A 27,789-nucleotide genomic window follows, 5' to 3' on the forward strand; every position below is an offset into this window, starting at 1 on the left:
CTTCGCCGACTTCCTGCCTGGAGCAGAACAGATGAGGATGTTTTTGTGGGATGGAGACCCGGAATGAAGAATGGATGAGGGGTCTCCGATCATGGAGGTGCAGTGGGAGACGGTGCTGGCTCTACCCACGAACATGTTCGTCTGATCGTCTCCATCGAATAACGAAATAACCATTCAGGAATGAATAATTGTTTTTGATGGAGTGAGTTATTGCCTCTGAATGAATAAATCAGCAGGTTAGATCGTTAAATATAGTGAAACGAATTCCCCAACAAATAACTTGGACGCAGGAGGAGCTCAACCATTGCGGTCATCAAAGTCTGCGCTATTATCGCCAACCTATGGTTGTTCGTCCGTGCTCCATTCGTTTAAAATGCTCAGCGTCAATGAAGGGAGCAGCACGCACCATTTTAATGAAGTTGAAGGTCCTCGCTAGTCGCTATGACCCATGACCCATGACCGATGACCGATGACCGATGACCCTGTGCTCGCGGAGGTTCTTCGAGACGAAGAGCCAGAGGCGGTTAATATTCCGATCCAATGACGTCATACCCCGAAAGGATCCTCGCGCCCCGCCCGCCCCTTCCGGTCCCCGAATCTCCGGGATGAGCGCACGTGGTGCACGTACCACCGGCGTGCTCGACCAGAGGTGCACGAAGACCTTCAGCGGGAGGGGTCATTCGAAAGAGCAGTGCGTGACGGCGAAACGAAGGACAAAACAGAAGAGGTAGAGAATACATATTGTGGGTTCAGAGAGTCCGTCCCGCCCCTCCCTTCCGGTCTCCATATCCACCCCACCCCACCCCACCCCTTCCCGTTCGGGCTCCATATCCACCCCACCCCACCCCACCCCTTCCCGTTCGGGCTCCATGTCCACCCCTTCCCTTCCCGTTCGGTCTCCATGTCCACCCCTTCCCTTCCCGTTCGGTCTCCATGTCCACCCCTCCCTTCCCGTTCGGTCTCCATGTCCACCCCTCCCTTCCCGTTCGGTCTCCATGCCCACCCCTCCCTTCCCGTTCGGTCTCCGTGTCCACCCCTCCCTTCCCGTTCGGTCTCCGTGTCCACCCCTCCCTTCCCGTTCGGTCTCCGTGTCCACCCCTCCCTTCCCGTTCGGTCTCCGTGTCCACCCCTCCCTTCCCGTTCGGTCTCCGTGTCCACCCCTCCCTTCCCGTTCGGTCTCCGTGTCCACCCCTCCCTTCCCGTTCGGTCTCCGTGTCCACCCCTCCCTTCCCGTTCGGTCTCCGTGTCCACCCCTTCCCTTCCCGTTCGGTCTCCGTGTCCACCCCTTCCCTTCCCGTTCGGTCTCCATGTCCACCCCTCCCTTCCCGTTCGGTCTCCATGTCCACCCCTCCCTTCCCGTTCGGTCTCCATGTCCACCCCTCCCTTCCCGTTCGGTCTCCATGTCCACCCCTCCCTTCCCGTTCGGTCTCCGTGTCCACCCCTTCAAGGCGTTTCCCATTGAATCTGCTGGAATAGCGCTGGGAATAGCGATCGTGAGGTTTAGTCGGGTGGAGGTGGAGAGAAAAGCGGGATAAAAGGAAGAAGAGGAAGAAAGAAACGATCAATACATACAGAGACTAGAGGAAGGGCCCAGGGCAATTAGAAGAGGCATCTACTAAAGAATATCGAGAAGAGTAAAAGTGAAGAGGAGTGAGAGGAGGTGAGGAAGAAGATCAGGAGTGAAGATCTCGCACGAGCGGTGAAGTTTCCGCAGAGACCGCGGCTGAAGCGGATCAGGTACGATCGCATCATGATCGTTACATGAGATTATCATGGCAGTACAGGTATCTGTACATGTAACCGTTAACTTGATTAGAGAGCGATGCCGGACACTGGCACGAATCCGTACGTGGTATATGCGGATAACGGGCCGGAAGATGCAATGGTACTGGGGGGGGGGGGGGGGGGGGGGAAATCCTATGGGATCGCAACGTCAGCTCGTTGAGTCATTCTCTCTCGCACTGTTTCCAATGACGCGAGCAGGTGTCGAAACACGGGGATGGTTATACGTATACCTGTCTGTGTCTGTGTACGGTTATATAACCCACAATGCACGGTATCACTCTGTGTACGGTTATATAACTCACAATGCACGTTATCACTCTGTGTACGGTTATATAACCCACAATGCACGGTATCACTCTGTGTATGGTTATATAACCCACAATGCACGGTATCACTGTGTACGGTTATATAACTCACAATGCACGGTATCACTCTGTGCACGGTTATAAAACTCACAATGCACGGTATCACTCTGTGCACGGTTATATAACTCACAATGCACGGTATCACTCTGTGCACGGTTATATAACCCACATGGTTATACGTATACCTGTCTGTGTCTGTGTACGGTTATATAACCCACAATGCACGGTATCACTCTGTGTACGGTTATAAAACTCACAATGCACGGTATCACTCTGTGCACGGTTATAAAACTCACAATGCACGGTATCACTCTGTGCACGGTTATATAACCCACATGGTTATACGTATACCTGTCTGTGTCTGTGTACGGTTATATAACCCACAATGCACGGTATCACTCTGTGTATGGTTATATAACTCACAATGCACGTTATCACTCTGTGTACGGTTATATAACCCACAATGCACGGTATCACTCTGTGTACGGTTATATAACCCACAATGCACGGTATCACTCTGTGTATGGTTATATAACCCACAATGCACGGTATCACTGTGTACGGTTATATAACTCACAATGCACGGTATCACTCTGTGTATGGTTATATAACCCACAATGCACGGTATCACTGTGTACGGTTATATAACTCACAATGCACGGTATCACTCTGTGCACGGTTATAAAACTCACAATGCACGGTATCACTCTGTGCACGGTTATATAACTCACAATGCACGGTATCACTCTGTGCACGGTTATATAACCCACATGGTTATACGTATACCTGTCTGTGTCTGTGTACGGTTATATAACCCACAATGCACGGTATCACTCTGTGTACGGTTATATAACTCACAATGCACGTTATCACTCTGTGTACGGTTATATAACCCACAATGCACGGTATCACTCTGTGTATGGTTATAAAACTCACAATGCACGGTATCACTCTGTGCACGGTTATATAACTCACAATGCACGGTATCACTCTGTGCACGGTTATATAACCCACATGGTTATACGTATACCTGTCTGTGTCTGTGTACGGTTATATAACCCACAATGCACGGTATCACTCTGTGTACGGTTATATAACTCACAATGCACGTTATCACTCTGTGTACGGTTATATAACCCACAATGCACGGTATCACTCTGTGTATGGTTATATAACTCACAATGCACGGTATCACTCTGTGCACGGTTATAAAACTCACAATGCACGGTATCACTCTGTGCACGGTTATATAACTCACAATGCACGGTATCACTCTGTGCACGGTTATATAACCCACAATGCACGGTATCGCTCTGTGTCCGGTTATATAACCCACAATGCACGGTATCACTCTGTGTCCGGTTATATAACTCACAATGCACTGTAACACTCTGTGTACGGTTGTATAACTCACAATGCACCGTATCACTCTGTGTACGGTTATACAACCCACAATGCACGCACGGTAGCACTCTGTGTACGGTTATATATCTCACAATGCACCGTATCACTCTATGTACGGTTATATAACTCACAATGCACGGTATCACTCTATGTACGGTTATACAACTCACAATGCACGGTATCACTCTATGTACGGTTATATAACTCACAATGCACTCACAATGTAATAGCCTCGTGTTGGCTTAGCGGTTAGGGTGCCGGCTTGGGATCCTAGGATCCTGGGTTCGAATCCCGGTCGATTGCTGAATTAACGCCAGGGGGGTTGACTCAGCCTGTCATCCTTCTGAGATCGGCAAATTGAGTACCAGCTTGCTGGGATGAATGATCATGGTGTGTACCCCGGTTTAGAATAGGTACACCGTATCCCTGCGCATCATGAGAGCGTGACCAAGGGTTGGTATCAGGAAGGGCATCCGGCCATAAAAACATGGCCTCAAACAGGGAACCATGATTGTCATGGGGCCCACAAGGTTAACCCCCGCTCTAGCGGGGAAAATGGCCTTAAAACGATCATTCATTCAATGCACGGTATCAGTCTATGTACGGTTATATCTATCTATAATTCCAGTAATCTCTGTGTGTCTGTGTGTCTGTGTGTCTGTGTGTTTGTGTGTTTGTCTGTGACCGCTGTTTCTCGACAACCACGGGTCCGATATACTTTAAACTTGCCAGGTATATTGCTGGGGACCCGAGGATGTGCCTTTTCAAGGTTTCATATTAATCGGACAAGTAGTTACCGAGCTATGGCGATTTCTTTACCAAACTCCGCAAGCCGTTCGCTTTGGACCAAACCATTTCATGTAAATAGAGGGGGGGGGGGGTTCTGTGGTCGTTGCGAATGGACCAAACCATTCATGTAAATAGAGGGGGGGGGGGGGGGTTCTGTGGTCGTTACTGCCACGTGGTTTCAAAGTTTTTTTTTGTTGTTGTTGTTTGCACGCATGTTTTTTTGCACCCACGTACGGGCACGCCCTAGGATGTTTACACACACACACCCCTACACAAATTATTATTATTTTTTTTTTTGGCAAGGAACGGGCACCCACGTACGGGCACGTCCTAGTAACTCAGAATGCATGGTATCACTCTATGTACGGTTATATAACTCACAATGCACGGTATCACTCTATGTACGGTTATATAACTCACAATGCACGGTATCACTCTATGTACGGTTATATAACTCACAATGCACGGTATCGCTCTGTGTACCAGCTTTGCACATCTGGATTTGGGGAGTTTCTCCCATTCTTCCTTGCAGATTTGCTCAAGCTCTGTCAAGTTGGATGGGGAGTGTCGTGAACAGAAATCTTCAGGTCTTCCCAGAGATTCTCAATGGGATTCAAGTCTGGGCTTTGGCTGGGCCACTCAAGGACTTTCATGTTCTTGTTCTGAAGCAATTCCAGTGTTGCTTTGGCAATATGCTTGGGGTCATTGTCCTGTTGGAACGTAAATCTTCGCTGCAGTCTGAGGTCTTTTGCACTCTGAAGCAGGTTCTCCTCAAGGATTTGCCTGAATATGGTGCCATTCATTGTTCCCTCTATTCTTACAAGTTCTCCAATCCCTGCTGCTGAAAAGCATCCCCATAGCATGATGCTGCCATCACCATGCTTCAAGGTGGGGATGGCATTAGTTGGGTGATGAGCTGTGCTCGGTTTCAGCTAGACACAGCGCTTTGCATTCAGGCCAAAGAGGTCATATTTTGTCTCATCAGACCACAAAAACTTTTTGCTTCATGCTCTCCGTCTTTCGCGTTCCTTTCTGCAAACATTCAGGCGTGATGTCATGTGCCTTTTTCTCAGGAGTGACTTCCGTCTGGCTACTTTCCCATATAGTCCAGATTTTTGAATTTGTGAAGTAATGCCGTGACTGTTGCCCTTCCAGCAGGTTCTCCCATCTTGGCCAAGGAACTCTGTAGTTCTGTCAGAGTGCTCATTGGGTTCTTGTTCACCTCCCTGGCCAAGGTCCTTCTTGCCCGGTTGCTCAGTTTGCTCGGATGCCCAGCTCTAGGAAGAGTCTGGGTAGGTCCATATTCTTTCCATTTCCTAATGATGGAGCTCACTGCGCTCTTGGGAACACAATACACGGTCTCAGTCTGTGTACGGTTGTATAACCCACAATGCACGGTGTTATGCCCAATTGCATCGTATTAATGAACCTGAATGCACATCCTGTACAAGGCGCTGAAGTTGAAAAAAAACAACAACAAAAAAACGCTCCCAGATTGAGAATGATGCAGAAAACAATGCGACAACTGTTTCACACATTCTGCTGGAGATGACATCATGTTCGGATTGCAGTAAAATTGGATCACTGGCTTGTCCTGATGATGCAAGACAATGTGATTAGATGGAAGTTGACCTTCCGAGGCAACGACCACGCTTTCTGATTTTGCATTCAGCTCGTCAATACAAACCTTGCATTGCAACTTGCATGTGATGTTATTGCAGTAGCTCGATCTCTTTACGATGGGCTTGTGTCTTGCACTATGGCTCAGTCCCGCCTTCTATTTCCCATCTTCCTGCTCGCCCTCTTTCACACATTGCAATTTGCTATCCAATTTGTCCCCAGTGCCTCAATCCCCCCACCCTCTTCCTACCTCAACCTCCATCCCTTAGCAACCAGTATAAAATGTGGACTGTTTCTCGTTTTCCTCCCCTTATTCCTCACCCCATGCATCCGCTCTCACTCTCTCTCTGCCCCGCCCCTTCACTCTTTCACTCCCCGCTCTCCTTGTCTCCCCAGCCCTTTCACTCCCCGCCCCTCAATCGCTCGCCCCTCCTTCATCTCCCCCCACCCCCCCTACCCACTGCCTGCTCGTCTTTCCCTCTCCCATTCCTCTTTCGCTTTCCAAATCCTCTTTCTCATGGTCCTTCTTTCACCCCGACTCACGTTGTTTCTCTTCTCCTCCCCTTGTTTCTTCCCCCTGCACTCTTTCTATCACCCAACCCTCTTTCTCCCATTCTCTCGCTCCCTCCCCCAATTTTAACCTTCTTCCCCTCTTTACATCCTCCACACTCTTTTTCTAACCCTTTCTTTCTCTCCCCCATCCTTACCTACTTTCTCTCACCTGCCTCGCTTTCTCTCACCTGCCTCGCTTTCTCTCACCTGCCTCTCTTTCTCTCACTCCCACACTTTTCTCACACCTCCCTCCACTTTTCTTCCCATCTCCCCTCTTTTTCTTACTTGCACTCTTTCTCTCACCTCGCACCTCACCTTTCAACCCCCCTCCTCACCTTTCTCTCCAACGTTCTCTTTGCTCTCTTGGTTTTATCCCTTCCACCTGCATACAGTGAAATGAAACAAATCGTCCTTTAATTTGACACATGCACATTAGGTCACACCGTGCAAGGATGCACACACAGAAAAAAACATGCACACGCCCTGAATCACACAGCAAGGAGTTTGCATCCGCTCAAAGGTCATGTGTGTATGGCGCTCACACCTGTGCAGAGGCTTGTGTACATACATGCTTTCGCCAATGCAGGTTGCTAGATCACGCGTGCAGGGGGCCGAGGGTCACAGGAGTTTGTCGCGACTGGTTGAACAGTTCTGGAGATTTTGATCTTTCTTTGAAAAAAAAAATCATGTGGTTGCCAAACCTTTCGACCAATCAGGTTAATTGAAGGATAAGCACTAGATCTAATGACTTTGAAGAGTATTTGTAAGTTTTGACTTTATCGGTGTAGCGTTTGTGATCCATCCACAACTTTTTGAGATATCCCGTTCACAGACAGACAGACAGACAGACAGGCAGACAGATAAACAGACAAAGAGATAAACAGACAGGGGTGAAAACACAGCCACTGTCCCCTTTAAGTGGTGCAGGTATCTACAGTACAGAGTTCATAGACCATGATACCTTGTGAAGTGTTTCAGCCTATACATCAATTTTAGTACAATAATGATTTTAAAGATCGCTAAAAAATAGGTTTAGCGCTATTGAAGCTTATATACCAACAAAGTCTTAAACACCAACCACTCCTATACACCACCATATATACCATTGCAAAGTAATATAAAACTGGAGGTTATTGGAAGTATTTAGAAGGTGATTTGCGTTCTACAGTCCAAGTATATACAGTGCTTTTAGAAAGTATTGTTGCGGATATGGGATTTGGCCTCCATATCCGCTTGTAAATATTCCCCTATTTCCCCAATACCCCCCAACTATCCCCAATCCCCCATTCCCTAGTCCCATTGCCTGTAAATAACACTCTGTAGAACCGACCTTCCCCTTTTTCCCCCATTAAATGTCGTGCCCAGGTCCACCGCATCTCACGTAGACAACTTTCGGACATCTTGCTAGTTATTCTTAGTCTATGTCAGTTAAGGACTCGTTTCCAGTAATTCTGACTCTTCGTTGCACCAGAATGTGATTGTATGGCACCAGTAGTGAGTTTAGGACCTCCCCATACCTCCTCCCATCTTCCCCATGAAACAATAACAACAACAACAACTACAACCACAGCGGGGGTGGCGCGGCCGTGGTGCGGGGAGTGTGCATCCTCACACCGGCTTGGTTAGCCGCCATTGCCATGTGCGCCCACGGGGTTACCACGAAGGGGCTGGCTGTCAGCTCCTCGTCAAGGGCGGAGCCCGGTAACCCCCGCACCCAATAAGAAGCAACGGGCCGATTCCATCTGGGGCGGAGCTAACGAGCCGAGGGCGTGTCACTCCCCGCCGGATATACGCAGCCACTTACCGGACGTGACGTCAGATGCGCCTCAGCCACGAAGAAGAACCAGTCGCGACCTCCGAGCGCTGAGAGACCTCCCTGCATCTTTTGGGCCGCGCTATCCTGTCCCTGAGCCAAGAGTGCACCTTGTGCTGACCATCGACTACCTGCCCTTCCTTGCCATCAATCCCCGTGTGAGTCAGTCTTGTCCCGTTTATCTGTCGTCTGTCGGGCCTAAGATAAGACCGTGTTTAAGTGCCCACCTTTCTATGCTGTCTCTCTTGTCTTTGTAATCTAACGTTCCGAACTATTATAACCTCCTCCGGAGGTCTTGAGAACTGTACCCCTGGTGTCGTGTCATTTAATCCAGCCGTTGTGTCCTTTCCGTAATTGATTTAGCATAGCGCGACTCGACCAACGTTCGAGCATAATCGGGTAAACTGTGCAGACGCGGTCATACCAAACCGCTCGGTAAACCAACATCCACAACCGCGTCTGTAACATTTGGTGTCGAGGAGTTGGATTCGGACCTGGGACTAAATTTGTTAGGCCCAAATTTTGGAACACCAATTGTACCATTAGGGTAACAATTGGTGTTGGGAAGTGGAATTTGATCCGGAGCGCGTTTCACGCGCTCGAAATTATAACGGCGAAATTTGATTTTGTGTTACGAAAATAAAAACCCGAATTTTGAAAGTCGCGCTATGGCAGACCAAGACGGCTGGGTTCCGGTAGTAGGGAGTGAGGCAGGGTCGATCCAGGACCAAAATGAGGGACAAGAGGAGAGCGAAGCAGTGAGGGTAGCAGATTCGCAAAATGGCGCCTCGCACGAGCGCGCGGTAGCCGAGCCCGCTGTATCAACGGGCTTTAACATGCAGCCGATTGACATGCAGGCCCTCATTGCGCAGCTACAGGCAGCTGTACAGATGAGTATGGGGAGCCAAATTGAGCGATTGGGTGAGCGGTTGGGAAACCAAATTGTGGGAATGAGGGCTGATAGTGAGCGATTAGAGGGCCAAATGGGGGCAATGAGGGACGAAGCGAGGGGTACCGGTGAGGGGTTAGACAAGAAATTTGGGAAGTTAGACAATAATTTTGAGGGGTTAGACAACGGGATAAAAGAGGTGAGAAATGGGTTAATGGGGGTAGAAAACAGAATGGCCGCTCAAGAGAATCAAATGGAAGGGATGCAAAAGGGGTTAGAGGGGCTAGAAAACAGGATGGAAGGCAAATTGAGGGACATGAGGGACCAAGCGGAAAGGGAAGTTAAACAAATGGGGCAGCAGATAGAGGGGGTCAGAATGGGGGTAGAAACCAAACTGGATGCTCACAGGGAGGAAATGGAGCAGATGAGGGTGGCATCTGGGCAGGAGATGCAAGTGATGGGAGAGGAGATCAGAAGAGGTGTGAGTGAGGAGGTCGGAGGAGTGCGCGAGGAGGTGAGGCACTGTGAGGAGCACATGGAGAAGGAGGTGAGAAAGGGGACTGTAAAGTTACAAGGGGGCATAGAGGACCTGACGCAGGAGGTGGAGCAGCTGACGGTGGGACAGACGGAGTTGGGGGACCAGGTAAAGAAGAACACAGCGGTAATAGAGGGTTTAAAATCGACACAGAAGGAGATGAAAAAGGACGTAGAGGTAATTAAAAAAGAGTGTCAGACGGTACATGAGGACTTGACGAGGAAAATGAACAAGGTGGTAGAGGTGATGGAGGTTAAAGAGCGGGAGGTGCGGGAGCACATAGAAAAAAATAAAGTGGAGTTAGAGGAAGAACTTAAAGGGGCGCACGAGGAGATGAAGGAGGTGAAACAGAAATTAGAAGAAGTGGCAGAAGGGGTGAGCGAAATTAAGAAGCGACGGAGAGAGGATAAGAAAGAGATAAAAGAGGAGGTAAAAGAATTGGTCCAAAGTCTGTGTTCGGATCGTGATGATGTGCTCATTAACCGGATGAGGGATTCGCAGGTGATGGAGGAGAAGCGAAGAGAAAGAGGACCCGGTGTAAGTGGTGACCAATATGGTCGTGCGTATGATGCGCCAGGTGATTTAATAAGCTTGGGGGTCGAGATAGACCCGGGTGTTCGTGAGAGGCCAAGAGTGAGGTGTATGGCTGGTCCGGAGGGTATGGAACGAGAGGTGCGAGGTGTGGGTGAGCAAGGTTGTGGTGGTATGGAATGGGTAGCGGGTTGCGGAAGTGTGACCCATGCATCGACACCAACGGGGGTAGTTGTTAGAGGGACCGGGGAGGCACGAGAGCCCCTTGGGGGTAATGTACTGTGGGGGCCCGGCCGGTTCGGCCCCGCGCTGACCCCGCAAGGGGCGACGCACGGGGTCCGGCAGGCGGGCAACGACTCGCATACGAGGTGGTCCCACAAGGTCCCACTCGCGCCGTATGACGGTGGGTAAGGGGGGCATCCCTGCCACCCTTCCCATAGTGGGGCAAATGCGCAATAGCTTATGGGGTTGATGGCAGTGAAAACTAGCCCGGGTGGGTTAGGTTATATTGTTAGGGATCTAGCGAAGATGACATTAGGTGACGTTAAGTTTAGTTAGTGACTGATACCTGTAGTGGGGACGCAGGTAGATTCGTATGGATGATAATGACGAGGGAGCGCAATAGTTTAAAGGGACGACTGGGAAGCGCAAGTTTCAGAGGGGAGTAGTTAGATGAGATGATGCTGTGTGAGGATGGAACAGGTGTGATTGCACAGGTGTGCAACTGGACAGGTGTGTGGAGCAGTGTATGAGTAGTGAGTGTTGTGGATCAGCGCGAATGTGCTTGGGGAGAGAAGGGTGCAGGTGGCACCAGGTGTGAGAGCACAGGTGTGCAAGTACAGGTGTGTGGAGAGAGTTGGAGTAAGTGGTACGGAGTGGTGTGCATGGTGCGAAGGTGTGAATGGGGGAAGAGTGGACCCCCATCACGGATACCCGGGGCGGGTAGTGTAAGTGTTAGGTAGAGGGTATAGGTAAATTGTGGTTGGATATTGGCATTTGTGGTGCGGTTGCAGAATGGTATTGTGGATGGGTGCATTAGTGTTGTGGAAATGGCTGGGCGTGTAGCCTGTTAGTGTGTGTAGTTGGTTGGGCACTCCACCACTGTGAGGATGTCGGCCAGGTGAGGCCGCAGGTGGGCTCTGGGAGCCGTTAGTGTCAGTGGGGCCCGAGGATCCGGAGGACGGACCCGGGTAGCCCAGTGCCAGAGAGGGCACCGAGTGGGGAGAGCGCCAGAGGGCCTTCCCCAGGTAGTTAGGTTAGGGTAAGGAGCAGGTAAGCTCGGAGGCAACTGCAGTGGTGGAGGTGTGCAGGTGGGTAGACCCGCTGGGAGAGGTACACGCCACAGCCCAGAAATTGTGCGAGGGCACCGGGAGATGAATCGGGGGAGTGAGACCCCAAATTGAAAAGCACCACAAGTTGGTCAATGGCAATTGGTTTTTAGAACCCATAGTGTAAGTTGGCCAATGGATTGGCAGGGAAAGACCCCGGGTAATGTAAAGTTGTTAAAGTCATTTAGGAAATAGTTAGGATTGATGAACCTGTCGCACCATACGCAGCCACTTACCTGTGGTGATGATGATGACTCCACACCTGTGTTTTCTTTGTTTTGTGTTGCAGGAAGTAAGGATTGCTGTTGGATTTGTGAGACGCATCACGACGTGGATGAGACATTGGGGTGATTCCATCTCTCCCTCCTTAGGAGGGACTGATGATGAATTGGTAATGGCAAATTTTGATGTTCAGTTGGAGATGGCAAATTTTGATGAGAGTTGAAAATGGCAAATTTGATTGGTTAGGAGGGAGAGAAGACGAATTTGGTTTATGGGAGGAACGGGGAAGACAGTAGGGACGTTTGTTGATTTGTAAAGTAGATGTTTATGGGTAGTGTTGTGTTGTGTGGATACAGTAAGGGGTAAGGGAGGGGCCATGTAGGTTACCTGGTGGGGGGGGGGGGCGTACGGTAGGAACGTACCTGTCTCACCTGGTTCCCATGTGCCCCCAGTGTGCATCACCTTGTATTGCGTGCACTTTTGCGCCCTTACCACCTTACTCACTTGTTTTCTTCTTTTGTCTCCCACCTCCGAGGATCTGGCTTTGGGGCAGAGAGAGAGGAGAGAGAGGTGCTGGCTCCGCAGTTGTGGGCCTGCACTTTCGCTGCTTGCTGCCTGGATCGATACACCATATGGACCGCAATTTTGGTGGCCACCCACAATGGACCGCAGTTCTTTTGCGGGCAAGCACCACCCGTTGATGGACCTATGGGTCAACGTGGCACCTATGCCATACAAGGTGAACCACTAATAGTTGGCCCCCTGACGGCCACAAATAGGAAATGGACGCGGTTGGCGCCTTTCTTTATTTTTGAAAGAAGCAAGAAGAACCAAGTGCACCACACGAAGAGCAAGAGACACCTGCAGGGTTAGGGGTTGTTGTTTTTATTTTAATGAACAATGGTGACTGCACCGATTGGTGCTTGGGGTGGTGCTTTTGGTGCTTGGAAGGGGTGCTCTGCACATTATTAAAGGCCGTAAGGCCACAGAGCACTCGTGGGTTGGTGTATCGATGCTGGCATGCGTGCTCTCTCTATGCATAACATCTGCATGTGTTCCTCCAAAAACAGGTCCTGGATCGTAGTGTAAATATCAGCGTAGTCTTATGTAAATAATGCTCCCTACCGGCTGTATGTTTAGTTTGCGAATTCTTTCCGCGATTCGGTTATCCTGTGGGTGTGTTTCTGTGAGGAGAAGGGTGCAACGTCGCAGGGGGACATATTTACTCATTTGTGAACATCTGTAAAACTGTCGCACTCAGGGTAGAGTTAATAGTAGAGGGAACTACATCTGAGTGCCACACTAAAATAGGTAAAAATTTATCGGGTCGGGACGCCCCGAGGGTAGAGAAGGGTGCAATGTTGCGGATATGGGATTTGGCCTCCATATCCGCTTGTAAATATTCCCCTATTTCCCCAATACCCCCCAACTATCCCCAATCCCCCATTCCCTAGTCCCATTGCCTGTAAATAACACTCTGTAGAACCGACCTTCCCCTTTTTCCCCCATTAAATGTCGTGCCCAGGTCCACCGCATCTCACGTAGACAACTTTCGGACATCTTGCTAGTTATTCTTAGTCTATGTCAGTTAAGGACTCGTTTCCAGTAATTCTGACTCTTCGTTGCACCAGAATGTGATTGTATGGCACCAGTAGTGAGTTTAGGACCTCCCCATATCTCCTCCCATCTTCCCCATGAAACAATAACAACAACAACAACTACAACCACAGCGGGGGCGGCGCGGCCGCGGTGCGGGGAGTGTGCGTCCTCACACCGGCTTGGTTAGCCGCCATTGCCATGTGCGCCCACGGGGTTACCACGAAGGGGCTGGCTGTCAGCTCCTCGTCAAGGGCGGAGCCCGGTAACCCCCGCACCCAATAAGAAGCAACGGGCCGATTCCATCTGGGGCGGAGCTAACGATCCGAGGGCGTGTCACTCCCCGCCGGATATACGCAGCCACTTACCGGACGTGACGTCAGATGCGCCTCAGCCACGAAGAAGAACCAGTCGCGACCTCCGAGCGCTGAGAGACCTCCCTGCATCTTTTTGGCCGCGCTATCCTGTCCCTGAGCCAAGAGTGCACCTTGTGCTGACCATCGACTACCTGCCCTTCCTTGCCATCAATCCCCGTGTGAGTCAGTCTTGTCCCGTTTATCTGTCGTCTGTCGGGGCTAAGATAAGACCGTGTTTAAGTGCCCACCTTTCTATGCTGTCTCTCTTGTCTTTGTAATCTAACGTTCCGAACTATTATAACCTCCTCCGGAGGTCTTGAGAACTGTACCCCTGGTGTCGTGTCATTTAATCCAGCCGTTGTGTCCTTTCCGTAATTGATTTAGCATAGCGCGACTCGACCAACGTTCGAGCATAATCGGGTAAACTGTGCAGATGCGGTCATACCAAACCGCTCGGTAAACCAACATCCACAACCGCGTCTGTAACAGTATTCACACCCTTTGACTTTATTCACATTTTGTTGTGTTACAGCCTGAATTTAAAATGGATTAAAATGAGATTTTTTTCGTCGCTGATCTACACACAATAACCCAGAATGTGGATTTTTTCTTTTTTAGAATTTCTGTATAAATTAAGTAAAAATGAAAAGCTGAAAAGTCTTGAGTCAATAAGTATTCAACCCCTTTGCTATGGCACTAAAACTGAGCTCAGGTGCATCCAATTTCCCTTGATCATCCTTGATATATCGCTACAACTTGAGTGGAGTACACCTGTGGCCAATTCAATTGATTGGACATGATTTAGAAAGAAACCCACATTTCTGTATAAGGTTCTACATTTGACAGTGCATGTCAGAGCAGAAACTCCACCATGAAGTCCAAGGAACTGTCCATAGAACTCTGAGATATAATTGTCAGGAGGCATAGTTCTGGGCAAGGGTATAAAAAAATGTCCTCATCAAATAAAATCGCAGGGCTTCTCGTGTTCAGTGTGTGTGAGCATGACGGTTTTGGGTGTCGCCAAAAACGAATTCATTTTGCGTGTCCAATTGTGCAATTCCACTCGCGGCTCCTGTTTGGCCAGAACAGTGCTCAACAAATCGCTCCTGAAAAAGTTTTGCTTAATTTCACTGCTAGAACTTCATGGATTTTGAATTTTTTTGACGGTGTAAAAATAATTATATTTCACTGTTCATTATATTGAAGTAATGTTCGTTTGTTCAGACGGGTTCTCCATCAAATGTACCATTGGTTGTTATGGAATTCATTTAGGCAAATGTCCTTGATAACCAAAATACTGCAAATGAATATTTTAGAGTCTTCGTTAATATATAACAATGAGCGTACAAGTTTGTATGTTCAGTATATGCATATCGTGGATGGAATGTCGTGCGAGTGAGAATACGCCTATTTTATTGAAATGTGCTCCTTTTCATTCCATCAGGCATTGCAGACATGTCAGAAAGATATCAAGGCCTGCTGGCAGAGCTAGCACAGCGAATATCACCTGAGGAACTTCGACTGCTCAAACTGGCTAGCCGGGAGGATGTCGGAGGTCAAGCCTTAGAGACGGCCGCCAGTGACACAGAACCCTGCGATTGGTTCAAACACCTGGAGGAAAAAGAACGCTTGTCAGAGGGTGAGTGAATGTGCACACAACTCGTTTATGATTTTCTTTCTGTTGGCCTCATTTGCATTCAGATATTGCTTCACGAGTTATCAAACAGAGTGACCACTATATTCGTCATGGGTGTGTGTCTGTCTGTCTGTCTGTCCGCAGCATAACTACCGATGATATCATCCGATCTTAATGAAACTTGGGTGGGAGGTTGATATCATTATCTAGTTCTGTCTTGCCTAGAGTGGGCGTATTGCGCCCATTGTGGGCGGAGCCACGCCCGAAAAAGATGTCTTTTTAGGGGGTAATCGAGTTCAAGCTACATCTTCTCCGAGGGGTTTGGTGGAATCTGACAGGGGTTTCGGTATTTGGTTAGGCCAATGTCATGTGTCTAGCCCCATGGAGCTCGATTTTTCATTTTTGCCCCAAGGTCAAGGTCACAAGGTCACAAAATTTAGAAAAGTCGATTTTTGATGGTTTTATTACATTGTTCGCTTCCTGATAGGGTGAAATGTCGTACATGATCTTTTATTATCACATACATCATGAAATACAAGTTTTCCAACAAATTTCAGAATATTTGACCTTTGAAAGTCACAAAGGTCAAATTTTCAAAGTTGTCGGAATCGAACCGAATTTTCGGTATTGTGTTGCTAACTAACCTCATAACTGATTATACATTATTTTCTATCTCATTTCAAGGTCAGTAACCTCCGTTTTGACATTTCCAGGCCTGGCCTGTCCGGGCCTGTTTCGGTTATAGTCCATCCTTCTTTGTCATTGAATACCGCTCGCTCGTGAACCATCGTCGTCTCCTGACTTGTCATTTATTATTATTATTATTATTATTATTATTATTATTATTATTGTCCCCCGTCGCACCGCGGAGCGAAAGGGGGACTATGGCTTTCCCCTCCGTCCGTGTGTCCGTGCGTGTGTGTGGGCGTGCGTGCGTAAGCGAAGGACCGAATTCTAATTTGGTGTGTGGGTGCAACCCACGTCAAAATCCAAGATGGCCGCCACCATGTATGTCTGACGCCATGTATGTCTGACCCTTGTGAGCGGAATATCTTGAAAAATAAGCGAAGTACCAACTTCTAATCTGGTGTGTGGGTGTATCTTGGCATAAGGAAGAACCCTATTGAAAATTGGGTCGCCACCTTAAAATCCAAGATGGCCGCCGCCATGTGTGTCTGAACCTTGTGAGCGGAATAGCTTGAAAAATAAGCGAAGTACCAACTTCTAATCTGGTGTGAGTGTATCTAGGCATAAGGAAGAACGCTATTGAAAATTGGGTCGCCACTTCAAAATCCAAGATGGCCGCCACCATATATTATTATATATGTCTGAACCTTGTGAGCGCAATATCTTGAAAACTAAACGAACTACTAACTTCTAATCTGGTGTGTGGGTGTATCTATGCATAAGGGAGAACGCTATTGAAAATTGGGTCGCCACGTCAAAATCCAAGATGGCCGCCTTGCGTCTTCCACTTTGTCAACTCACATCACTTCATCGACGGGGGACCTAGGCGTAACGCTTGTTATTATTATTATCATTATTATTATCATTTTTTATCATTATTATTATTATCATTTTTTATTATTATTATTATTATTATTATTATTATTATTATTATTATCATTTTTTATTATTATTATTATTATTATTATTATTATATATGCAAAATTGAGGCTTAAGGAAGAACTAGGTGATGGATGGTAAAAGGTAATGTATACTAACTGTATGGCAGTGGGGCCACAGTTGTATGAAACAAACAAGGGAATGAATGAAAAAGAGAGACAGAGACTGCATCCTGCAAGGAAGAACTTACATTGGGCCATTTGGGCTGATTTATTTGTTCTGGGATTTAATTTTGACAGATCTGCCAACAAATTGTCATTCTGGTGCTTCAAAGTCAGGACTTTGTCATAGAATATACCTCCGAACAAAACGTATTTTATGTTGTTTTGATTTTGTGGGTTATCAGTCTTCTTCTTCTTTCTTATTTCGTATGCAGCATCATTGGCCAAGGGCACGGCTGTGCCGCTGATGCAACACACTCTAGCTTAGGGCAGCAATTTGTAATTTGGCCAAGCTGCTGGTGATAGCTCGCCTACTCTTCGCGAATGATACCATGAGATCTTTAACATCCACAAACGAATGCTGGGTTATCATAGACTATGGTACAACATATATAAATGGAGGAATGAGATATTTTCTTGCACTTATTTCTGTAAACAAAATGTCGGCTCATGAAAGAGCGACATCATCGAGGCCAATACGCCAAACGTACTGACATTGAGACGTTGTGGACAACAGGTAGATGTAACAAGCAAGTAAATGATTGAATGGGAAAGGAAAGGAAAGGCAGGAGAGGAGGGCAGGAAACAGTTACTTGCAAGATTGAAGGTAAGGTAGGTATGGTAAATAGAGGCAGAAAACATTGCAGGCAGGAATGGGGAGTGATATGAGGTGGATGTGTGATGCCAGCTTGAAGCCCTGAAGGGAGTTTTGGGATTGAACCATATCCAGAAGACAGTTCCACATAGGGGAGAAAATAGTTCAAGTAAATAGTGAGTTTCGAATTTTACGAGTTTATGCAGGAAAGCAACAGGTCTTATGCTTCGGCCTCATCGTGGGAGATGCCAATTATTTAGAGAGCTTTAGATTCCACAAATTTCAGGAGTGAAAGTTGTGATTCTGGCATTGCAGCCCATAGTTCAATTGAGTTCTGCTGTCCCATATGGACAACGTCATTGTAGGCTGCAAGTAATTCTGGTTCATCAAGGAATGACTTGGAACGATGGAGGATGACCAGCCTGCCTGCGGCTGGCTTTGGAGGCCATTTGGGTTATATCAGCTCGGAAGAGCTCATGGCTGATGGCAAGGCCGATAATTTCAAGGGACTGAACCTTTTCCAGCAGCTGGCTGTCTGCCCGTCAGTGGGATGTGCCTGTCGGCATGATGCCGTACTGAACTATACACAACTACACAATGTGGAATGTTCTGCAAAAAGGAAGAGAGGGTTTTCCAGAGCAACGGTGAAGTCGTTAATCCTCAGGATTTGATCCATCGTTTGCAAGTTTGGCGATACCGAATTGAAGAATGGCACTGGTACTGTGCCTGATTTGGAGCACAATTGCCTGTTGGGGTTAATGGTATGGAATGGAAACTTCACGTCAACCTCAAGAATTTAGATAAATAAATTTAGTAGAGGATCGAGAGTAATGTAGTCATACATTTTTCACCCCTGTGATCTGGATATTCCTTTGAAGTCAATATTCTGATCTTCATGCCTCCTTGACATCTGCTCTATCCAAGGAGCCTGGCATGCTTCCTCCCCCAATAGTGTCTTGAGTCAATTTCTCTGGTTAGCTTTTATTTAAGAGCTTGTTCTTTTGATGTAAAATTATCTTTATCTTTTTGCAGATGACAACATTATGTTGAACCATGCCCATCCCTCATGTGACAGAGTGACAGCTGCTGCATCCCTCACAGAATACATCAACAAGATTAAGACCTGATCTATTACCTCAAACATGACATGCAAACCAGATAAGTCGCACCTTCTTCCAGGGGCTCTCTCCACAAGCGCCATCAAGGAAACCCACCCTTCCACTTCTGTGATCAACCTTTGGTAGAAGTTCAGTCTCGTGAACTCTTGGACCTCACCAAAAGCTATGACCTCTACTGGACAGATCCTTTCTCCAAGTTGCATGGCTGATAGAACCAGGCATACAGACGGGGCAAAAATATTGGCACCCTTGCACTTTTTTCAAATAATGCACCATTTCTTCGAGAAAATTGTTGAAATTAAAAAATATTTTGGTATCCACACAAGTATTGCTTTGGTTTGCAGTGGAATAAAACAAAAAAAACCTTTAAAAAATTACTAAATCTTAGCTTATTCCACACAGAAATCATAAAATGGCCCGGACAATATTATTGGTACCTTTTAGAAGTTGTTAGAAATAATTAGATTTAAAGCAGGTGATTCTCCTTTACTTTGGAATTGAACTCACCTGTGGTGAGTTGCAGGTGCCTGCATTATAAAAATCACTCATTCAACCAGTTTGAATAGAGAAAAGGAGTCATTCTGCTGTTTTGTGTCACTGTGTGTACCGCAATGAGCATGGAGAAAAGAAAGAAAACCAGAGAATTGTCTGAGGAGGTCAAACACAAGATTGTAGCCAAGCATGGACAATCTCAAGACTACAAGTCCATCTCCAGAGACCTTGATGTTCAAGTTAATGTGTCCACCGCACGCAATGTTATCAGGAAGTTTAAGGCCCATGGCATTGTAGCCAACCTCCCTGGATGTGGCTGCAAGAAAAAACCTGATCGAAGATTGTCGTGAAGGATTGTTCGAATGGTGGAGAAAGCACCTCGATCAACTGCCAAAGAGATTTAACGTGACCTTCTCACACAAGGTATGACGGTTTCAATTTGCACCATCCGTCGCCAACTAAATGAAAGGGGGTTCTATGGTAGGAGACTCAGGACTGAGAGAGAGACATAAAGCCCAACTGAATTTTGCCAAAACACACCTGAACAAGCCAAAATCCTTCTGAGAGAATGTCCTGTGGACAAATGAAACCAAATTAGAGCTTATTGGTAAAGCACATCATCTCTATGCTTACATAAAACAAAATGAAGCCTTCAAAGAAAAGAACACCTTCCCTACAGTCAAACATGGAGGAGGTTCAGTGATGTTTTGTGGTTGCTGTGCTGCCTCTGGCACTGGGTGCCTTGAATGTGTTCATGGCATCATGAAATCAGAAGATTACCAAGGCATTTTGGATTGCAATGTTCAACCCAGTGTCAGAAAGCTGGGTCTCCGTCGAAGGTCATGGGTCTTGCAGTAGGACAATGACCCCAAACACACTTCAAAAAGCACCCAGAAATGGATCAAGACAAAATGCTGAACTGTTCTGAAGTGGCCAGCAATGAGTCCAGATCTAAATCCCATTGAACACCTGTGGGGAGATCTGAAAACAGCAGCTAGGAGAAGACCCCCTTCAAATCTGAGAGAACTGGAGCAGCTTTCACAAGAAGAGTGGGACAAACTGCCAGTAGAGAGGTGTAGGAAGCTCAATCATGGTTATAGGAAGTGCTTGACTGCAGTTGTTTTGTCAAAAGGCTGTGTGCTACCAAACATTAAGGTGTCAATAATTTTGTCAATACCATTTCTTTTTATTTTCTGATTTAAAAGGATATATTAAGTTATGAATCAAAGACAGAGGTTCTGTAATATTAACAGTGAAATATCGAATTGTGGAGACCAAATACTTTTGTCAATTTCAACATATTTTTTGAGAGAATGATGAGTTATTTGAAAAAAAGTGCAAGGTTTCCAATATTTTTGGCAACGACTGTAAGACTGAGCATTCAGTGTTGGGCAAAGTGTTTCCCTGGTTCTGCAGAACCCTTCAAGGGCTATGAAGCATTTGGTTGACGTGCAATGGAGCATTGTTTTTGCTGTGTGAGCTGGCACACTGGCATCCACCTCGTGCTGCTTGAATGCATGGGCGTTGATGCTTGAAATCTCTGAAAATCATCACCCATCAGGGGCTGTTACACAGGGCCGACTACTGTTCTTTTATTAATACCATAGATTGGTTGGTGGTGCTTAAAGGTTTTGCAATCTCTCATCCAGTCTTCTTTCCTGCCGTTTCAGCCATCTCCCCCCCCCCCCCCCCTTCCCCATTCCTAGCTCTTACTGAACGAGTGCGTTCGTCCAGAAACCACTTCTTCTTGCTCATCTTCATTCCTTTGTACCTTTTTCTTTAAACCTGTCTGTGGATTACCTTTCAATCATGTACGTCACTCAACCACTTCATGGTTGAGGCTCATTGGCATCTCACATCCTCTCCCCATTTCCAGTTATCATTTTATCCCCGCCAACTTCCTGCCATCCCCTACCTTTTCTTACAGGCCATGTTTGTATTGCCTTCTGCCATTTTGTGGCAGTTGAAACCTCCCCATTGTCTACATTTCACTCCTGCATGAGCCTTAACCTTGTATTGAAAAAAAACCAAAAAAAAACCTACAGCACAATGATGTTCACCCCCGTGCTGCAAGCTCGATGCAACATTTTCTCAGCAGAATAAGCTGGTATGTTCACTTGACTTGTTCTCAGTCAAGCGTGTACACAATGAGATTGGAAAACAGTTATATTGATCCTCATACCTTGCCTGGAACTAAGTAACGCAAACTCCAATGTAGAATGTTATTGCAATGGCTTTCCTGCAATGAATCGTGGTGTCGCTGAGACAGACATGACCAGAATGCAGAAGAGAAGTGGACCTAGAGTATTGAGGTAGAGATGCACGCAACTTATTGTCTGCATGCACTGAATGCCCAGTATGTTTTATGGAATACGCAGTCATTTATTTTTTATTTTTACAAAACCTAAGGCTTGTAGGAGAGCTTGTACATTAAATGAGTATATTACATGCAAGACAATGCCATTATAAGACATCAGCATCCTTTACAATTTACATGAAAACTTCATACAATAGGAAACAAATGGACAAATTAACACAGTATACTTGCACCAACACAATCATCTCTATCAGCTCAGGAGTTGCACGTGAGTGATGTGCAAGCATCCATAATTTAGCATATGCTGTCATTGGTTTATGCATTGCCGTAAATGTTCTGTCATTGGTCAGTGGTGTAAAGTTTCATTTGCTTTACCAATGACAATGCAGAGTGCAGGCAAAACCAATAACAATCTTTTTTTTAACAAAGTTGTGAAATCTGGTAACTCTCAGTTTTTGACGTTAGAGTATAGTTTCCCTTCCCTATGGACTGATAGGTATTCTTTTTTGGGGGGGATACAAAGTCGAGGCTCCTGTAAGAGCAACACGTAAAACACAAAGACGTAAACAGAAAACACATAAAACATATAATTAATGGACTGGGAGACAAGAGGGGGAGAGGAAGGGAAGCACAACAACAGTAGAGAACAGTGGAAGGAGGAGAGGACTGGTGCAGAAGGGGTACACGGTATAAAACACATGGGGCCCATAAGGAGTTTCAGGAAAGAAAAACGGAATTTGAAAAAGGTGGATTTGGGGTGTATTAACGGGGGTAGAAAAAAAATCAAGGTTTTGGATGGGGGAACATAAGAGATGGTGGTAAACAGCTGTTTTGAAGACTTGGAGGGAGGAGTGGGATTGAAGAGATTGTGGGAGTTTGTATGTAAGGTTGTAAGGAAATCAGGTGTAAGGATGCAAGGTTTGTAAGGAAATAAAATTTTGAAGTCCTCATTTTTGAATGGCTGGGTGTTAAGCCAATCATGCCATCTGTTTGCCTTATTTGTAGACAGGAAGTATTTCCATGCATCATTTGCATAAATAATTGGCCTGTTTGGGTTGGATCCTGGATTCAAATTCTATATACTATATTGATTTTTTTCCACACTCCTAATGTTGTAATTCATGTAAAATGTGTACTCTTGGTCTTTCTCCGATAATAAATATTGTCGCGTCGCTCCCCCTTTGTTAATACTGGGGAAATCACGGATAGCCAAAGCCAGCTTTAACTCCAAAGGCGTTCAGTTCAATAGCGGATTTTATATCTGCACGCGGGAGGAAGAAAAAAGAAGAGGACGCTGAAGCTATTACCTGTGCGATCCCGCCGCTCGGTCATAGCACACTGCAAAAATAACTCAAGCGGGAACGGGTTTAAAATGGACAAAAATAAACAGCTTTATTTAACGGAATGCCGGTACAAGAAAAGCGCGACGATAATGAATAATGTTCTAAATGGAGCGCTCCCTCACCAGACGTATAACACAGAAAATAATCTGTAAAGTAATGTGGGATTATCGTGCACTTAGCTTAACTGGTGCCTTGGCAGCGATCGTCCAGCCCCGAGCGCGTACTCCGGACGTGGCTCCGGTGCTGGCGGGAAGAAGGCCTCGAAGCGCCCTTGTTCACTAGGCCTCGATAAGGCCTCCTGCGCGAAGCGAACGAGCGGGTGTGTAACCCGCTTCCTCAACCATGCAATGTCCTCGGAAATTCGGCACGGAAACTGCGGCTTTTCATTCTTACGTCCAAACGAACAGGGGGACGAGGAGACTATGCCGGCACACAACCGTTTGCACCGAGGTCCAGAACGTCAAGCAGGCACAAGGGCGAGCAGGTCCAAAGCAAGAGAGGGTCCAGCGCAAGAGGGCAGAGAGAGAAAATGTCGGTTTCCTCGTACCTTTATCGATCCCTCATGACGTCATCTGCCTCTCTACCAATCCCCGCAGGCCACCACTACTGTCCTTCACTCTCCACCAATTCCCGCAGGCCACCCTTTGATGTCATCGGTGTGTCCTACCAATCAGGCCTCTGCTTCCCTCTCAGCCTTCCTTCCACCAATCCGCAGGAAGCTTCTTGCCCCACCCCTGGCCAATCACAAGTCCTTCTTTAATACGTTCTTCCCATTGGTCGACTCCCACCCAATAGCGAGTCGCTTCTTGCTCCGCCCTGGCCAATCACAAGTCTCCGGGGCGTTCTTCGGCCTGCTTGAGCGATGTTTGTCTGCCAGGTGGGATTGTTAGCCTTGGTGCTTGATGCCTGGCTTCCGGTTGGGTTTTATTATTATTTGTTAATTAGTGTGCTAATGGGCCTGACTAGTGTCTATCTGCAGTGCCATATGGGACAACGGATAAATCGCAGAGGTTTGAGTAACAAGGTAGTAGTTAACATAATCCCTATAACTAGTTAACATGCCCCATTCCTCGTAATGGGGACGAAGATACACCTTAATCCGAACACACGGTCTACACAGGTCCTTGACTTATGTACATCGAAGTGGTTCTTTCTACCCACGATCATCGGAGCACCTACCTATGCAGATCTACCTGAATCTATATACCACTCTACCCTACCGACATAGCAATATTTTGTTACGGTTCAGTCCTCACCGGATAATTCCGGTCCAAGTGTGGCGAGTCGCTAAGAGACCACGATAGTCAGTTGTCCCCAGAACTTCCTGCCGGATCTCACGTCCGGAGCCGTGTTACCTTACAGATTGAAGTTTCCGGTATGGGCGAGTCACGTGACGGATCTAATGATATGGCCGAGCGAACCAAGTCATGTAACCGTGGTCTCATCTACACGCCAATCCACTAGATCAATTGGATCCCTTTCTCAGCCGCAATATGACACCGTCGTGATGTGAGAAGGATGAGTCAAGAGACCAATCAGTTTTAATCATGTATTAAAGGAAATGGCACATATTTACAAGCAACAACAATTCCCCAAATTTCCCTTACGCATATGCTCACGCACACCCTCGGGATGATCGGATATTCACAAGCAACTTAACAATCCCAAATAGGGCCCACACATTCATCAGACAAAGATACAGTTCTGGCGAAGAAGAGTTGGACACCTCTGGGAAGCCGGTGTTTCCCTCTGGAAGTTGCACAATCTAGCACCTAGCACAAGCTAGCACCTAGCACAAGAGCTAGCACAAGAGGCTAGTTGCACAAGTTCCTGAAGGGTGCAACGCTTCGTCCACAACTGTGGTAACCGGTGCCCATGCGCTCTGTTCTTTATTGCGTCAATGCTCTTTGGCACCAGATGCCAAAAGTCATGAGGTCCACGTGTAGACCATTCACGTCATTGAGATGTTGGCTGCTCCTTGCTCATATTCCTCATCCATACCAGTAAATCCCGCACAGGGCAACCTGGCACAATAACTGCACAGCAAGATGTCCTCGGTCATCAGAGTTTTGCTGAGCGTGATGGTTGGCCATCCCGATGGAGTGCCACTGTAGGGAGAGGGTGATTATTGCCAGAGATAACTAAGCAGAGCGCCGTAGACTGTGGAGCATCCAACCCAGGCAATGATGAACGAACAGGCATAAACCACGGTGCACCAGGCGAGAGACCAACAAAGCAGATGAATTGTGACGTGCTAGGGAGGCCTAGCCAGGCCGATGCCAAAGAGTCCGACGAGATATCCAGGCAAAACTGACAGACAGACAAAGACCAAGAGTGCATGACAATGCGGCCTTTTATCACCGACTCCCCAGCACTAATTCAGCCCATTTTCTCCTATTGATCTGCATAGTTGCATACTGCATCACTCTTATTGCCATGAGTATGAGGGGTGCACGTCATTGCCTGACTCCGTTATTGGTGGCTGCGCGCAAGTCCCCTTACCCCGATTGGCTCTGAGCTCCAAGGGTGTGTACCGTTTCTGATCCACACTGATACATCGTCATGCACCAAGCCACCAAGGTGGTAAACCAGCTGGTTGAACCAGTACCAAGAGAGAGAGGAAGAAAGAAAGAAGGACTGACTCGGAAAAGAAACACTATGGTGGGGAAAGAACATCTATATAATACATATGCATCATATCTATCCACATGTATTACAATACGCTTAACTGAATAGATACTTAGGAATAACTATCGTTATACCAAAGATGCATTATTTAATCCCGAGGAGCCATAACCACAACAATATGTTACCAGCTCTTTTCGAGCCTGATTAAACAATGATTTCAATTTTTAAAAAACCAAACTGAAAGACCCATATCCAAAGATCTTTTAAAGTTTTTAATGTTGGAGGATAACTAAAATCAGGTAGAAATTGCAAAGCAAATCATAGTATTGAATTGGGGCAAAAGGATTATCCCATGTTATCAATGCTGTATTGTATGGATAATAAATGAGTACTTTTGCTTGTTGATTGACATGCATATTCTTTCTTCCTTTGGTAACACCGGAAACAGACGATCTGTCGTACTTGGAGTACGTGTTTGAGGCTTCACGGAGACCTGACCTCCTTACTCTGCTCGATGATTATCGTCGCCAAGGCAATACTGCCTCCACCATTCCACGCCTACCACGCATGCCCAGTGCACGCAAGTATCATGGTAAAAATAACTGTACCATCATAAACAGCAAATTGGATACATGTCTACTGGAACCATCAAAAATTTATCATTTGTAGCTGCCTCATTTACCTGTCAACGGAGTCTCTGCATTTTCTACTACCTGCTGCCATGCATTCTTCCAAAAAATATTTATCTAAACCTCAAAATAATTAAATTACCCCATTATGCACTTGCAAACATACACATGCATGTGCGCACCCACATGCACGCATGCAGGAACGGACACAAGCAAGGTGGTATAAAGATTGAGGAAGGTCTTCAATGTAGTTGTTGGTGCCAATACTAACAAACTAATATAACCACAGGAAATATGAAAGTTTTTTTTTCTTAAATGGAATGCATTGAAAGTTTTTAATGAATACAACGAAAGTTATGAAAGTTTTCATTCACATGTTCATTTTGTTGACACTAGCTTGCCAAGGAAAGTCTTCTGTTCATGGCTCAGGGCAGAGAATATACTGGGTGGTTTTCCATGGCTCTTCCCAGTGGTGCGCTCAGGTCAGAACTTCAAAATTTGTCAAGGGTGCTTGTGAGAACTACTCGCTAAAGACAAAATGGGCTCATTAAAGTTACAACTACAATGGCACTCAATAGAGCACATACCTCTGCCAGGCTGAACAGTTTACGTTTTGTATCCCACTGATGGGTCACATCTGGATCTGGACCTGAAACGAAATTTATTCGGCTTGTTCTTTGTCACTTACCCAACTCATCCACCTAATTTTGTCATAAGTTGCCCACAACTTTTTGAAATATCATCCTATATATCGTTTGTGGCTCTATCACTCAATGGTGAAGAATCACTGGAGAATTTAAAAAAATTCTCATATCCGGATCCGGATTCAAATCTTCACCAAAATCCGAATCGATGTGTCCTTGTCAAACAACCAACCTGACCACCAAGTTTCATCTGAATCCGTCCACAATTTTTTGACATATTGTGCTATATATCGTTTTTTGCCCTATCTCCCAATGGTGAAGAATCACTTGAAAAAATCTCGGATCCGGATCTTCACCAAAATGTAATCATTTCATCTGAGTCACATATCCAACCTCTCCACCAAATTTTGTCCAAATCCGTCCACAACTTTGAGATATCCTGTTCACAGACAGACAGACAGACAAACTTTCAGTGTTGGAGGTAACAACCAATCATTTTATAATGTGATGCAACTCGATGGTCATGGGATAATCTTAGGAAACTGTGGATGGTTGGTGCAGCTTTGATGCACCAGGCCACACCAACCAATGCCAACGACCTTTCAAATGCCTGTTGTGAGTTCCTTTCTGCACCTTCCTCTTCCGTCCACACAGGAGGTGGATTGAAGACAAAGGTGCAGAATGCCACAAATAAAAAGGCAGAGGGTTTGGTTTCAATATTAATGTCGACCTTGTAAGTGCAGTGTCCATACCAGAGAGGGTGCCACCTGAGGCATGTATTGATTTATAGTTGAGATCTAATCAAGAGGTTTCAG

General features: G+C 46.5%; 1 protein-coding gene across 2 annotated transcripts in view; it reads left to right on the forward strand.

Moving 5' to 3' along the window:
• The first annotated feature begins 599 nt into the window (after nt 1-599).
• PEA15 (proliferation and apoptosis adaptor protein 15) overlaps nt 600-27,789 on the forward strand; it is a 33,752-nt gene continuing 6,562 nt past the window's right edge. Inside the window, exons 1-3 of one of the 2 annotated variants that reach the window (XM_068125660.2) lie at nt 600-727; nt 15,230-15,424; nt 26,150-26,293. In XM_068125660.2, coding sequence (XP_067981761.1) covers nt 15,241-15,424; nt 26,150-26,293 — 328 coding nt within the window. In that variant the 5' untranslated portion in view covers nt 600-727; nt 15,230-15,240. Of the gene's footprint in view, nt 728-856; nt 1,738-15,229; nt 15,425-26,149; nt 26,294-27,789 lie in introns of those variants that run through there. The other variant, XM_068125655.2, reaches the window with a different exon arrangement.

The sequence above is a fragment of the Myxine glutinosa genome, chromosome 1 (genome assembly GCF_964187855.1).
Source record: "Myxine glutinosa chromosome 1, kmMyxGlut1.1, whole genome shotgun sequence".
Lineage (NCBI taxonomy): Eukaryota > Metazoa > Chordata > Myxini > Myxiniformes > Myxinidae > Myxine > Myxine glutinosa.